Genomic DNA, 13,186 nt, shown 5'->3' with positions numbered 1-13,186 from the left:
TATATATATGCTAGAAGTGTTTAACAATATTGATATTAGAACATTAGTATTGTTGTTTCTAACTTGTTTTCTTTGCATTATTTGGGGGTCTGTTATTTTGACCATTTTTCATTTTCTGCAAATAAATACAACCTTTTTGCTTGGAATTTCGGAGACATGTTGTCAGTGGTTCATAGGATAGAAAAACAATGTTTATTTTACTCAAACATAAACCTATAAAAAGTCAAATCAGAGAAACTGATCATTTTGAGTGGGTTCTTAATTTTCTCCAGAGTTGTAGATGTGTATATATTTGTTTTGACTAACTTATTTTCTCTCTAAAAAAAAATAGTCAACAGCATTTCCATTGTGCTTTGTACGCATCTTCTTTCGTAGGAGCTGGAGCACCAGAAGGGAGTCCTAGCCAGCGATCTCCAGGAAGCAAAAAACAACTGGATCAGCAAGGCCTTGACGTCGCTGCGGACCTCCGGGGCGGGGGGACACCACGGCATCGGCATGCACAGAGAGGGCCTCCCCACCCTGAACTGGAACCTCCACAGCTCCTCCATCTCAGGATGGACTCCTAAAAAGCTGTCATGGCCTCACAAAGACAATACGAAAAATGTTTGAATGGCTGGACTGAGTGTGTGCACCAGTGACATTCATCTGGACAGAGAGGTACCTGAGAGTACAGGCGATGATGTCACAGGGACTCTCTATAATTTTAAACCAACTGTAGCTTGTAAATATTTGTATGTTTTCTTTAATGTAAAATACATTCTCAATAAAATTCTTGTGACCTAATCACTGTGACGTAAAGAAACCTTTTTTTTCTTGTGAATTTTCTGAAATAAGCCGCAGGTTTTATTTCCTCTTTCTCTTTCTCAGCCGTATTAAAGAGAAAGCATGCTGCTGCTTGAGCAGAGAAGAAAAAAAACGCTGGTGAGGCAGCATTATCTCCACATTGGGCTGAGAACAGCAGAACATAAAACTACCAGCAAGCACAGGGCATAAAGAAAGTCATTCATATTTATTAAACTATTTAAGACAAAAACTGCGGATATATTGATGGCTGGGACTGTGTACATCACAACTATCCTCCTCATTTTCGGTGTTGGAAGTCAAGCTCTGGATCTTCTCAAAGCAACTTCAGTTTTAGGAGGTGAGTCTGGATCTGACGGATAAAATATCATGTGTGACGTAGCAAGAACTTTACAAAGGGTCACCACGGAAACATTGTTATTTCTCTGTGGGTTAGGATTAAGTTTTGATATTGTTGTTCAAATGAATATGTAGCATTCTGGCTTGTCTGGTGGTCATACTGTTTATGTATTTAAACTGTTTGTGTATTCGGCAGTGTATGCTACACACAATGCCACAGCCTTAATTTCCCATGGCATTTTGTTTTTCTACAATATAAGAGCCAAAGGAGAAAAAAAACATTATGATCTTACCTCCTGAAAAAGTAATATTTTAGTAAAAACTGTTTTTTTATCTCATAAAATCAGATTAGGCAAAAATAAAGACAGAAACCTCAACACATTTTATTTGCAATGTAGATTGTGTTCCAAAATTCATGCTCAATATGTCACACTCTATGTATTTTAGTAAAAACTGATAAGTTACATTAATAATTAAACAAGTGCAGCTAAATGATTACCACACAATCACAAGACAAGTTCAAAGTAAATGTACCTTCTCAACCTGTCTCTACTCTGTTTTATGACCAATTCTTAATGTTCAGCAGAGCTAGCATGCTAACTACGTAGCACTAGCTAGTGTGAACTAAAAATGATTAAGGCATTATTCTGACATTGCTATTATACAGGGTAACTCACTAAATCATTGTTTCCTATGTTGTAATACTTAAGAGATTTAATGAAGATTACCCAAAAAATTCACAATTTGTGACCCATCGCTTGCTAAAAACGACCAAATTTCTCTGCCCACAGCATAAGCCTGCCCAGCATCTAGATTTAGGGAATAATTTTCAGTTTTCTAGTTTGTGCCTCAATAAATAATTAAAAATGTCCTTTGTGTCTTCTTGCGGATTTTCTACGAGGTATCTGTGTGTTAAACAAAACCCTTATGTGGCAGCATAAGACAAACAAAAAGAGAAAAACAAACCATACCAGGGGGTTTGCTGATGGAAAAAGACTCAAATCTTTTTTTTTTTCTGGTTCAGATCCTCCCTCCACTCCCAAGGTGCACTGCTGGTGTTCCAGCTATCCCAATGTGACGTTTTGCTCCTGGCCAGAACCTCTGCCCTCCCATCCAACACAGTACATCGCTACCTACAGGTAGACTGCAACCATATTTTGGCTCTTCCAGTAAAAAAAAAAGGATAAATCCTCAGGTGTATGAATATTTCCTCCTGCCAGTGAGCGAGACAGTAACGCTGACCCCAAGACGTGCCACCTGGTCCCGCCCGGCTCTTCATCCTCCGCTCTGACCACAGAACCTCCGTCTTCACTGTCTGAGCAGGTAGCAGCAGATCAGGGGGTTTCCACAGCTGTTCTTAGATTAAATGAAACCCAAACAGGCCTGTTCATCTGCAGAGAGTATTACATTCTACCACAGGATCACAGAGTTAAAATAATTTCCCAAAAATTCCAGAGTCAAAAATTGAAAAAAATCCCTCATCAGATTTTTGATTAAAAGTTTTGGGAATTCTGAATTAAAACATCAGTCAATGCTTTAGAGTGACCACCACAAAGCCCTGATTCAGTTTAATAGGTTATGGAAAAAGCTGAAAAGTTTTGTGAAACAAGGCTGCTAACGAACATCAGTTCTGTCAAGAGGAATGGGCCAAAATTACAGAAAACTGCGTTGAGAATGTTTTTGACCGATTCCCAAAAATGCTTTACCCAGCTCATGTAGGTTAAAAAGAAATTCTGCCAAATACTAGTGAAATATATATAAACTCCAGAAACTAAATGAAATATAAAAAATGTCTTTTTTTTTTTCTTTTTTTTTTTATATATATATAAAAATTTATATCTCAACTCTCAGTTGTAGATCAAGCGTTGCATCAAATTGTCACAGTTCCAAATATATTTCTTTTTTCTTTTGTGTTTCGCAGCTCTGGCACTGTCACTTGCCCAACCTGAAACTTCTCACTGAATACATTCTCAACATCACAGTGGTTCATTCTGGGGGAAGCAGCTTTCATCTATCAAGTTTCATGCTGGAGGATATTGGTGAGAGGGAACATTTTTTGCTGTGTCTGACAAGTTTATGTTCTATCTGAAGGCAAAAACAAAAGTAGACGTTTTAATACTTTCTATCATATTTAGGTGATACCATGAAACAGACCATCTTTATCCATCATCCATGAAATTTCAAGACTCGTCTCTCTCCGCAGTGAAACCAGATCCGCCTGTAGATGTCCGGGTTTCCCCTCTTGCTACCAAATACCTGCTGGTGGAGTGGTCTCCTCCTCCCACCTGGACAAGCACCGACATCTTCCCTCTGAAGTACCAGATACTGTACCAGTGGGAAATCAGGGGCAGCCCAAAGTTTAACAACGTAAGGGGAAAAACGAAAAACACCTCATCATTACCACATGCTGGGTAAAAGACAGCAACGTGTTGACACATATCTTTTGTAGAAGTTGAAGTTGCCTCAATTCAACCTCATGAGCTTCTAAAATTCCCTTAATTTCCAAAATACACAGACTTGCTCAGTTTTGTAATCTTTTGCTAAACCTGTGGTTGAAACAATTACACAGCCATCTTGAGAAAGTAGAAGACAAAAATAGGAAGCTGTAGTTGTGTCTGTGTTTTGTGAATAATTATTCGATTTCAGTCAACCGTCTTAGAAAAGTCTTTTAAATCCACAAATTAGCAGATGCTCAGATTTTCCAACATAACAACTCTAACTAATTACAGCCACATATCTATGCTGGGCGTGTTTGTGCGTCTACTTTTCTTCTTTTTTTGAATCCCTGCATACATATACTTATTTATGTTTTGAAAATCCCACCAAATAGATACTTATGTAAAATGTCAGCACATTAAGAACAACTTGGGACATAAGTTAAATACATTTTTGTGTGTGTGCAAACTTGGCAAATAAAGCTGATTCCAGTACGTTTAAAACAAATGACTAAACAGTGAATGAAAGTATTGAAATATGACGTTACATCCTCAACTCTTAAAAATGAACTCAATGTGGCACAACAAATTTATTCACCAAAAAAAAAATAAAAAATTTAAAATGTAAAACTAAAAGGGGAAGGATGTGGACTCAAATCCATTAGCTTGTAGTAACATATTTAATAACTCGGTTATTAACTAACTGTGACTTTTAGTTTTTAGTCTATTTGATTAATTATATAAAGAAAAAGACCAAAATGATTGCCCACAGTTGTGTCACTGGTGATTTTGTGAGAGATATTTAATGTGATTTTTAAAATTTTCTGGAAATCCCATTCCAGAAAATTTGTTGCTTTCTGTTTTTTCCCATTTTGCCGTAACCAGTCCGTCTTCCGGCAGTATGGATCCGGATGAAGACTGATGCCGCTTCACCACATTCACTTCATTTAGTAAAATAAGAATCGTAACAAACCTAAATCAGATGTTCATAAGTCATTGAAGGAATAATAAAACCCATTTTAATGTACTAGATCGGCAATAAACCATCAAATAACTCAGAAGTAATTATTCAGAGATAGAAAGAATCAAATAAAAAGTGAACACTTTCCCATTTTGACATGGTCAGTGGTCTAGTCAAATCATATATATAAAAATAAAAAGGCTGAAGCACTAAGTTGAGCCTGCCTCTATCAGAAAGTCCCAATTTTTCCTGTACAAAATCAGTTTCAGTTTCGATTCTTGATGTGTGATTATGTGCTGACATGCAGATTAGTCTAAGATCTGTCTGTGCAACATAATACCACATGTGTTACTGCAGAGAAATGGCTTGATTTTATCTGACACTTTTTGATTGACTTGTTCTTCTTCTTCTTCTTCTTCAGCTGGGTCCGTATGAGAACACCAAGGCCGAGCTGAAGGGGCTGATCCCAGGGAGAACCTACCAGTTCCAGGTGTGTGCTAAGGAAATGCTGGGCCTGGGGCAGTGCAGCGACTGGAGTTCACCTGTAAAAATCACGATACCAACAACAAAACTATAGGAACTTTCCCTGGCTTACATTTTCATGTATGCAGGTTGCTACAAGAAAATATTCTGTTCTTTATTTATGATCTGAGCTGCAGAAACAATGCAACCAAGAGTTGTTGATGTTCCGTTTTATTTATGCCAAAATGTATTAATAATATTTGTACAGTGCAGAAATCCCATTTATTTTTGTATCTTTTTTTTTTTATTTTTTTTTTTTTTTTACAATTGTTAAAAAAAGTTCATTGCTTGAACTGGAAAAGGAACATTAAAAACAGAATAATAACAAGATTACACACAGTATTTTCAGAGTCCGGTCAGTCAATCGGCCACATGCACCACCAGCGGGGTAACAAACTCAGAGTGCCTGATGCCCATGCTGAAGGACGGGGACTTGTGGAGATGCCCGTAGGTCTTCTCCGGGCTGTACGTTCCCGGACCCGGAGCGGCAGAGGAGTAGCTGAGCCTCTTGGTCCGGCGCTGCATGGTGAAGGAAGGCTGTCGCTGCCTGTAGACGTCCGGGTCGGTGCTTCTGTACTGCCCCGGTCCCGGTGTTTTGGAGAGATCCTCGGACGGAGCGCCGGCTGTCCTCCGGCCCGAGAAGCTGTAGCTGGCGCTGGCAAGTTTGTGGGGGACTTGGGGACCCAGCAGTCCAGGAAGAGTGTAGCTGGTGGATTTGAGACAAAGTTGTTCAGGTTGTGAGAAACACGGCGTTTGAGTTAAATAATAAGGTTGTTGAGGGGACCTCTATTAACTTGGAAAAATATTCCAAAGTGATTCCCATTATTCAGGAGATTACATTTCTGAGCAACAATAGACTTTTGAAGGATATGGTTTGAGTCCAAGATGATTTTTCTCTGACAGTTTGGTGACTATTTTGCATTAATACCAAAAACCACAATCCTCCTCTAATCAGTACAAACAGATATTATATGCAAGGCAGCTGTGTTATTGTAGGATATAAAAACTTTTCCCAAAACAATGTTTTTACAGAGTCATCAATTGTGCTCTTATTGGGACGAAACCATATTTGAAATGAATAATAATTTATGCCAGCTGCTTGGTATCAATGGAATAACTTAAAAGCCACTTGTGACCGTTTCCAAACCAGAAAGAAAAGAAATCTGAAAATAATCCAGCTAAGGGAAAACAGAGGAGTGAGCTTTTGTGCGGTGCTGTTTGCACGAATGTTACCTCATAGCTGCAGTATTTGCCTCTGTGTTTTTTCTCGTGCTGCTCTCACCTGTTTGGCGCTGGAACAGGATCCATGGAGCGGTACTTGGTCCGCTCGGAGATGGTGTAGGACGGAGGCCTGCGGTGAGCGTTCAGAGGCGGCGCCCGCTCTGGGCTGTAGGCCCCCGGACCCGGAGTCTGGAACGGCTCATCTGTGAGCGGGAAAGTATTCCACATTTTGCCTCAGATGTCGTTGTATTTCACTGGGATCAAATTATGTGGGGATGTTTGTGAAGTGGGGGACACATTATACATGGTTTCCTTTTCTTTGTTTTTTTCAAACTTATCCCAGAAAAGTGTAGCATGGATTGACATTCTCCTCACCTTCATTAGTAAAACTGCCTTTTGCTGCTATTAAAGCTGAATTGACTTTTTAGTTTTTCTATACCAGCTGTGTCCTTCAGCACAGTATCGAGTATTTTGTCATTTTTATTCTAGGATAACCCTGTGTGTAGGTCTATCTTCTCATCCCCACAGCATGATGCTACCACCGCCACATTTCACTGCTTAGTTAACGTCCTCAGGCTTGATCTGCAGTGTTTGTTTCCCATCACATGAAGAGTTTTGCATGTAGGTCAGAAACTTTCGTTTTAGTCTTGCCCCCCTGTCTGGCGGCAGACTTGAACTGGAACTTCTTCTTTTGTCCGTTTTTCAGCGACGGCTTTCTTCTTACCACTTTTTTTTTATTCACAAAGGACAGATTTGTTGTTGTACAGCCTGACAGGTTTATCTCCTGAACTGTGGATCTCTGCAGCCGATCCAGAGTTACCAGAAGTCTCTTGTCTGCTTCTCTGATTTATACTTTATCTAATCACATGAATGACACAATTTCCTATTACACATCTGGTAAAAACCACTTCCTCTTTCTGTTTCATGAGGATAAAAAAAGTTATTTGTCTGATGCTTTCCTGAGTCGCAGCCTTCCCTGATTTGTTTTCACCTCTCTTCCCGATTCGTCTGCCTCTTCCTGACATGGAGTAGGACGGTGTCTCTGTCCGACCAAACCGGGTGAGCTTGCCCCCGACGTAGTACCTCGGTCCAGGGCTGGAGTCAACAGAGATCACTATAAAATATATAAAAAACGCCCCTTTGTCTCATTCTGCTGCAGTGGTTATCACTGTAATAGATGGTTTTAAAACACTGGATCATTAAATTACTAATTTTATCATTAAATTTGTTGTTAAATTTTGCTTCCTGATAGATATGCAGTAAGATTTAAACTTACTGGCAGTGCTCATGCGGCCGTGGAAGGAGTACGCAGGGCTGCTGGGCTTGGTGAAGTCATGGTTAATATATCCAACTGTAGGGGGCAGAGCGTAGCGTGCAGGGCCCGGTCCTGACAGGCGGCGCCGGGAGTAAAGGTGGAAGAGGAGAGTGGTGAAAATGATGCGACTGATTCCAGCTCCGAGCGTCGCTGCCGCCTCCACGCCCGGCACGCCGTGGCTCCGGCTGCATAGCTTCTGATCGTTCCCATCTGGAGGCCTTTGACTTATTTTCCTATGGTTATGCATTTTAACATTCTTCCTCTGTTGTTTTGGAAATGAATTCCAAACAATGTCAGGATCTCAAATCGGAAAAGGAGCAGTGACATTGTGATGCTGTGAAAGATTTCACGGCAAAACCCAGTTTGGCCCTAATACAACCCATGTGGATGCAAACACACACGCACGCACACACACACGCACACACACACGCACACATCTTTGCGTGGCTATCTTTGTGGGGACTTTCCATTGACTTCCATTCATTTCTACAGCCTAAACCTTTACCCTAACTCTTACCCTATCTCAATTCACACCTTGGTTCTAAATCTAACCCCTGACCCAAAAACAGCGTTTCCCCAGGCTTTGGTCCCCACAATGTATGCGTCAGGAAAATGTTCCCCACAAGATATTACAAACCAACGCACACACACACGGACACCCACACACAGACAGGCATATAGATTTCCCCTACCGACCTCTTTCCCTAGCGGAGTTTATTGGTCGTTTCCTCACCACCTCCTCCATGCTCCTCCAGCCTCGTCCTCTTTCCTTCTGGTGCTAGAAAGACACATCCTTTCCTTTTGCTCTCTTTTGAGGCGAGTCGTGGCCTCCCATGTTGAATTATTCATGACCTGGAGCGGAGGAAATCCTATCTTGACCGCAGGCTCGTAAGCGTCCGCAACTTGCTCTCCACACCTTCTTTTCTCCGAGGCTCTCGCAGAACAAATGGTCGCCTCCACTGAGAGAAATATAAGGTTGAAATCCAAAGAAATGAAAGGAAAGGAGCCTTGAGATTTTCTGCATTTTGACACCTAACACCCGTGTTACACCCAGGTCATATAGGGGGTTTTTACACCATAAAAGGGGAGAAAAATGATACTTGGTTTTTATTATTTAATAAGGAAAAATATTGCATTCCAGATGTCCTTCTAGATCTGAATCGCCTGCCGTTATCCCCAAAATGGGAGCAAGTTTCACCCATTTTCAGGTTGTCAAGCTTCATCGTTCCTGCTGAAGAAAAACTATCCCCACTGCATGACACTGCCACCACCATGTTTAACTCTGCTAGTTTAATATTAAGGGAGATAGTTTTTTTTTATTTTTTTTTTTTTTTTACTTAAATTATATCAAACTGATGCACTAAAATTTAGGTTCTGTTTATTAACTAAGTTCCATTTGAAGCAAATTGGTTGTTCTGGATTTTATTTAGAGGTGTCAGAATAGCATACAACTGTCGCCTTTTTAAAAAAAATTTTCATGTATCATTTTGGTTCTTCACTGTTATGTATTATACTTTTTCTTTTCTGTCTCATAAAATCACATTCAACGTCTGTTTATATTTTTGCAAAATGTAAAAGTTTCATCTCCAGCAGTTATTAAACAAAAAGCACAGCAGCACGGCTGATGCAGAGGCTTGTAGAGAAAACATGGGAAGGAGGTTTGATAAATCAAACTGAAAAAACAATCATGACAGTCACAAATATGCATTGCAACCCATATTAAATCATGTTTTCAATATTAGAGTAACGGATTTAACCTGCACGATAACATGGGAGTCGCCATCCAGGTGAGCAACACACGCTGACTGACTTTAAGTCAGATAAGTGTGAGGTCGGTACCAGAGCAGTGAAGTAATGAAATACCTGCAGCTTCCTGTCCATGTCTGGAATTTCAGGACAAATTTCAGAGGGAAAGAGAAGCTGCGTTTCGCTGCTTGTTCAATGTCAACAATTCTCCAGTAACCAATTAGTCTGACATGAATTATTTAAAAACAAAAGACCCCTAAGAGCAGCAACGGCGTCGGTATAACCTCCCTAAGGCTCAGAAATACAGACCCACCAAGTGATTTAACACTATTACCGAGACAGAATTTATTTCTTTTTGCAAGTAGCACGAAGAGATTAGTAAAAGGCGGACTTCTTCCTAGAGGTCAGGAGTCACCGTCTGTCTCAAGCCAAAGGATTAAATTGTCTCGGTGTCTTGTTTGGGAGGCGAATGGGGCCTCCTAAACAAGGAGCGAATGGCCACTTAGCGAATTGCCGCCCTATAGGAGATATGCAAACGGGACTGAAAAATTAGCTTCAGGACATGAAGAAATTAGATTCCTCGGTGGGGACTCAGCGTTCGAGAAAGGTTAAGAAACTCCGTCATGTAGGAGGAGGTTGGACTAGAGCTGCTGCTTCTCCTCCTTCTGGATGCTCCCTTTAGGAGGATTACCCAGCATTCCCCACTGGAAGGAAATCCCTGGTCACACTGAGAATATGCTGGGGGGACTATGGAGACCTTCTGGTCTAGGAGCACCATGAATGGATGGATGTCACTGAAAGGTTATTCCTACTAAAATCTTTAACATGTTTTGTTCTTCTTTTATTTAATACTTTCATTTAACTGTATAATTTGTACTGAGTGTTCAATTTGTAGTACAGATAAATGGCTCAGAATTGACTTTTCACCTGCTTGAACATTTTTTCACTTCAAAATATCCTGGAAGTTTAAATATAACTTCTTATTACAGCAGGTGGGATTCAAGGATTTCCAAACCATTCATGTCTTGTGACAAAAAATGTAAGTGAGGTTACCTCCCAGTAAGTAAAATGATCTTATTTTGCATATTTATAAATTCAGAAGGTTATAAATAACACATATGTGGTTATCAGTAATATCTTAAGTTGATTTATATTTTAAAATATTGAATCTGTCTTTTTGTTCAGTAAAATGCTATTTAAAAATAATAATGTATAAAACATCTCTAAGGTTTGTTTTTAGCATTAGATTTAATAGTGAAAATCCCTTAGTTGTATAATTGTAAAATGTATCGTTTCTTACACTGTTGATTTTTGCCACAATCTCCAGATGAGACGTCTTGCATTTGAAATAAATCAAAATGCTGAAAATATACGGAAACATCCATGGGAAAATAACCCACCAGATTCACATTGTCTTACAAATGAATCATTTGTCAACGACAGCAGAAGAGCAACAAAACGGATTAGCTTTTGGCAAAGACAGAGGTAAGTAACGCTCAGAGCGAGCCCAGCGTTAAGACAAAGCTTCATCCAGGTTAAAGTTTCAGGCAGCAGTAACCGAGTGGTCACAGAGGCAGTAACAAGAGTCTAATGTGTCAGCAGAGAGAGATGAATCCGCTGCACGGTCGGGCAGGAAAAACACAAGCCGTGTCTCAGGTTTCCCAGACTGACAATGAAACGGCACACTGAGAGGTGTTCAAAGACTCCCCGTCCGTCGACCCAAATCAGGGTCAATGGACTGGGATGAGAAGCAGATTTGATTCATTAGGAGGATTGTTGTTGCTTCTCTCTCAAGTCTGCAGTGACCAGGAGGAACAGTCGTGTTGCCAGGGTCACATATAGAAATCGTAGTTTAACATAAATGGTGCTGCAAAATCAAAATGATCAATTAGTGAAGTCTGGAAAGGATTTCTCATAGGAACACACCGACTCACATTCCCATCATGCCCCTGAAAGCAGCAAACCAATCCACCATGTCCATGTAGTTTTAGTTTTCAATTAAACAGACAATAAAACACTTAATTACCTTTGACACGCTGCAGGTACCGCTTCCTGTCAGCAGGTGGCAGAGCTGCATCATTTAGTGACATTAAACCAGGAGGGATTCAAAGATGAGACACTATTACCTCAGATCAGCTGTATTACCATGGAAACAAACGACACAATAATGTATTTTTGGCACAATTACAATATCATCTTGAACTTTTAGTTAATGTTTACTCACAAGGCAATGAGCTGAACATCACTTACTAAAATAAAATAAAACAAAATAAAAACACATGATCAAACGTCTTTTATTAAGAACAGCTATTCATGCTGCTCCTAAAGCAATTCAACAAATTAATTATGAAAGTTAAATATATATATATAGTTTATTTGCAAATATTTTGATTTCATACATAGAAAATAACAATATAGAATGAAGATGTACTACATTTAGTAGTTTAAAAGCAGCAGTAAGTTAGTTTTTTTTAAACAGGGTTAAGCAGGAAGAAATTGAAATTAGAATGTGATGAATTGCATTGATCTGCGTTGAACTGTGTATTTATCAAGCGTTCAATACACACACACACACACACACACACACACACACGCACAAAAATCAGACCACGTGTGTTTCTGTCAACATTTTTATAGAACACAATTAGAGATTGATAACAACTTCAGTCATTGTACAGTCTTTACTGACTAAATTTAACTTAAGAATTATAAAACATAGCTTTATACTTTAAATATGCTGGTACAATTTAGTACAAAAATAAAGGCTTTCCGCAGCCGACGCAAACACCATCAGTCACATACTGGCACTCAGAAACAGACAAATCCTGGGTGGACCAGTTTGGCACACTATCAACCTAACATAGCGACGCACTAGTTAAAATACTGAATCATAATCTGTTCCGTGTTTCTTTTTACACTGGGATGTGAGACAAGGAATCATTTAGAGAATTCTTGGACGCTGACTCGCCACTAGATGGCGCTCCAAATGCCACCAACAACACGTTTAGGCGCTTTAGCCAACATTCGGGCGGAAATCGGATTAGTTTTCATCTCTCCTGTGCACATTCAGGTCAAATGCATGTCAAAAGTCTTCACCGCTGTCCGACATCTTCATGCTACAATGTCGTTTGCGCCCAAGTAGTTTCTTTCTCGTCTGCGACGAGTGAAAACAGCTCCACCGCTTAGAGGAGCTCAAATCGACTGGAAAGGATGCAGAAACGAAGCGTCTCCCACTTTTTTTTTTTTTTTTTTTAATTCCTCTCTGGATTTCTTCTGGAGCAAATTGTCTTTTACATTTCCAATATGAGAATGCAGTCGCTTTTTTTCTTTCTAGTTTTTTTTTTTCCCCCTCATTCACACATATAGACAAAAATAAAAAATAAAAATACAAACTGCATTCGTTCAGTTCGTCTCTGCTTGCAGGGCCGACATGTGCTACGACTTATCCCCTTGGAGAACCTAAATTAAAGACACAGTCTGTTACAAATCAGCTTTTAGAAAAAATCATTTCCAGTTTGTTTGTGTTTGTGCGCACGGCCCGCTCGCGGTTACATGGCGGACGTGTGTGTTTGCGTAGGCTTTCTTCTCGGCATTTGGCGATGCTTACCTACCTGGTTGCGAGTTTTTGGCGATTTCTGCATGTCCACCCTCCACTGGTCGTACAGCTTCATGGACATGCTGCTGCAGCCGTAGGCGTGCTTCTTCACCCAGCCGAGGAACTGCTTCAGCTCCCGCCGCAGGGTGGAGTTGGAGTCGCCGCTGGACTTTGAGTCACAGGACATCAGTCGCTCTAAGGGCCGGAGAATCAGGGTAGGAGAGGAGATTTGGAGATTAAATGTTGAGATA

The 13,186-nt window shown here is 40.1% G+C and overlaps 4 protein-coding genes across 7 annotated transcripts in view; 2 read left to right on the top strand and 2 right to left on the bottom strand.

The window, feature by feature from the left end:
• The window catches only part of LOC103458463 (rab GTPase-activating protein 1-like), a 10,383-nt gene extending 9,614 nt beyond the window's left edge, over nucleotides 1-769 (top strand). For both annotated transcript variants that reach the window (XM_008399291.2, XM_008399292.2), the window contains exon 8: nucleotides 376-769. In XM_008399291.2, coding sequence (XP_008397513.1) covers nucleotides 376-609 — 234 coding nt within the window. In that variant the 3' untranslated portion in view covers nucleotides 610-769. The remainder of the gene's footprint in view (nucleotides 1-375) is intronic.
• A 156-nt stretch (nucleotides 770-925) lies between these two features.
• ebi3 (Epstein-Barr virus induced 3) lies at nucleotides 926-5,166 on the top strand. The gene is made up of 6 exons (XM_008399296.2): nucleotides 926-1,141; nucleotides 2,165-2,279; nucleotides 2,361-2,463; nucleotides 3,062-3,179; nucleotides 3,344-3,507; nucleotides 4,958-5,166. Exons 1-6 carry the CDS (start codon nucleotides 1,048-1,050, stop codon nucleotides 5,111-5,113), a joined length of 750 nt encoding a protein of 249 aa, XP_008397518.1. The 5' UTR covers nucleotides 926-1,047; the 3' UTR covers nucleotides 5,114-5,166.
• Nucleotides 5,167-5,303: 137 nt separating this feature from the next.
• odf3l2a (outer dense fiber of sperm tails 3-like 2a) lies at nucleotides 5,304-11,862 on the bottom strand. Of its 3 annotated transcripts, none has more exons than XM_008399294.2 (5): nucleotides 8,291-11,862; nucleotides 7,556-7,856; nucleotides 7,271-7,393; nucleotides 6,341-6,482; nucleotides 5,304-5,764 (listed from the first exon to the last, which is right to left on the bottom strand). In XM_008399294.2, exons 2-5 carry the CDS (start codon nucleotides 7,839-7,841, stop codon nucleotides 5,419-5,421), a joined length of 897 nt encoding a protein of 298 aa, XP_008397516.1. In that variant the 5' UTR covers nucleotides 7,842-7,856; nucleotides 8,291-11,862; the 3' UTR covers nucleotides 5,304-5,418. The 3 variants fall into 3 exon arrangements, with proteins under 3 accessions (XP_008397516.1, XP_008397515.1, XP_008397517.1); XM_008399295.2 differs by having other exon boundaries at nucleotides 5,307-5,764; nucleotides 7,556-7,666; XM_008399293.2 differs by having other exon boundaries at nucleotides 5,305-5,764; nucleotides 7,556-11,862.
• A 712-nt stretch (nucleotides 11,863-12,574) lies between these two features.
• Nucleotides 12,575-13,186, bottom strand: part of crlf1a (cytokine receptor-like factor 1a) — a 16,823-nt gene continuing 16,211 nt past the window's right edge. The window contains exons 8-9 of the mRNA XM_008399332.2: nucleotides 12,952-13,130; nucleotides 12,575-12,799 (exon numbers count right to left, since the gene is read on the bottom strand). Of these exons, the coding sequence (XP_008397554.1) occupies nucleotides 12,776-12,799; nucleotides 12,952-13,130 (203 nt within the window). The 3' untranslated portion in view covers nucleotides 12,575-12,775. The remainder of the gene's footprint in view (nucleotides 12,800-12,951; nucleotides 13,131-13,186) is intronic.

The sequence above is a fragment of the Poecilia reticulata genome, linkage group LG22 (genome assembly GCF_000633615.1).
Source record: "Poecilia reticulata strain Guanapo linkage group LG22, Guppy_female_1.0+MT, whole genome shotgun sequence".
NCBI classification, from domain to species: Eukaryota; Metazoa; Chordata; class Actinopteri; order Cyprinodontiformes; family Poeciliidae; genus Poecilia; species Poecilia reticulata.
This window is presented reverse-complemented; position numbering and strand designations above follow the sequence as displayed.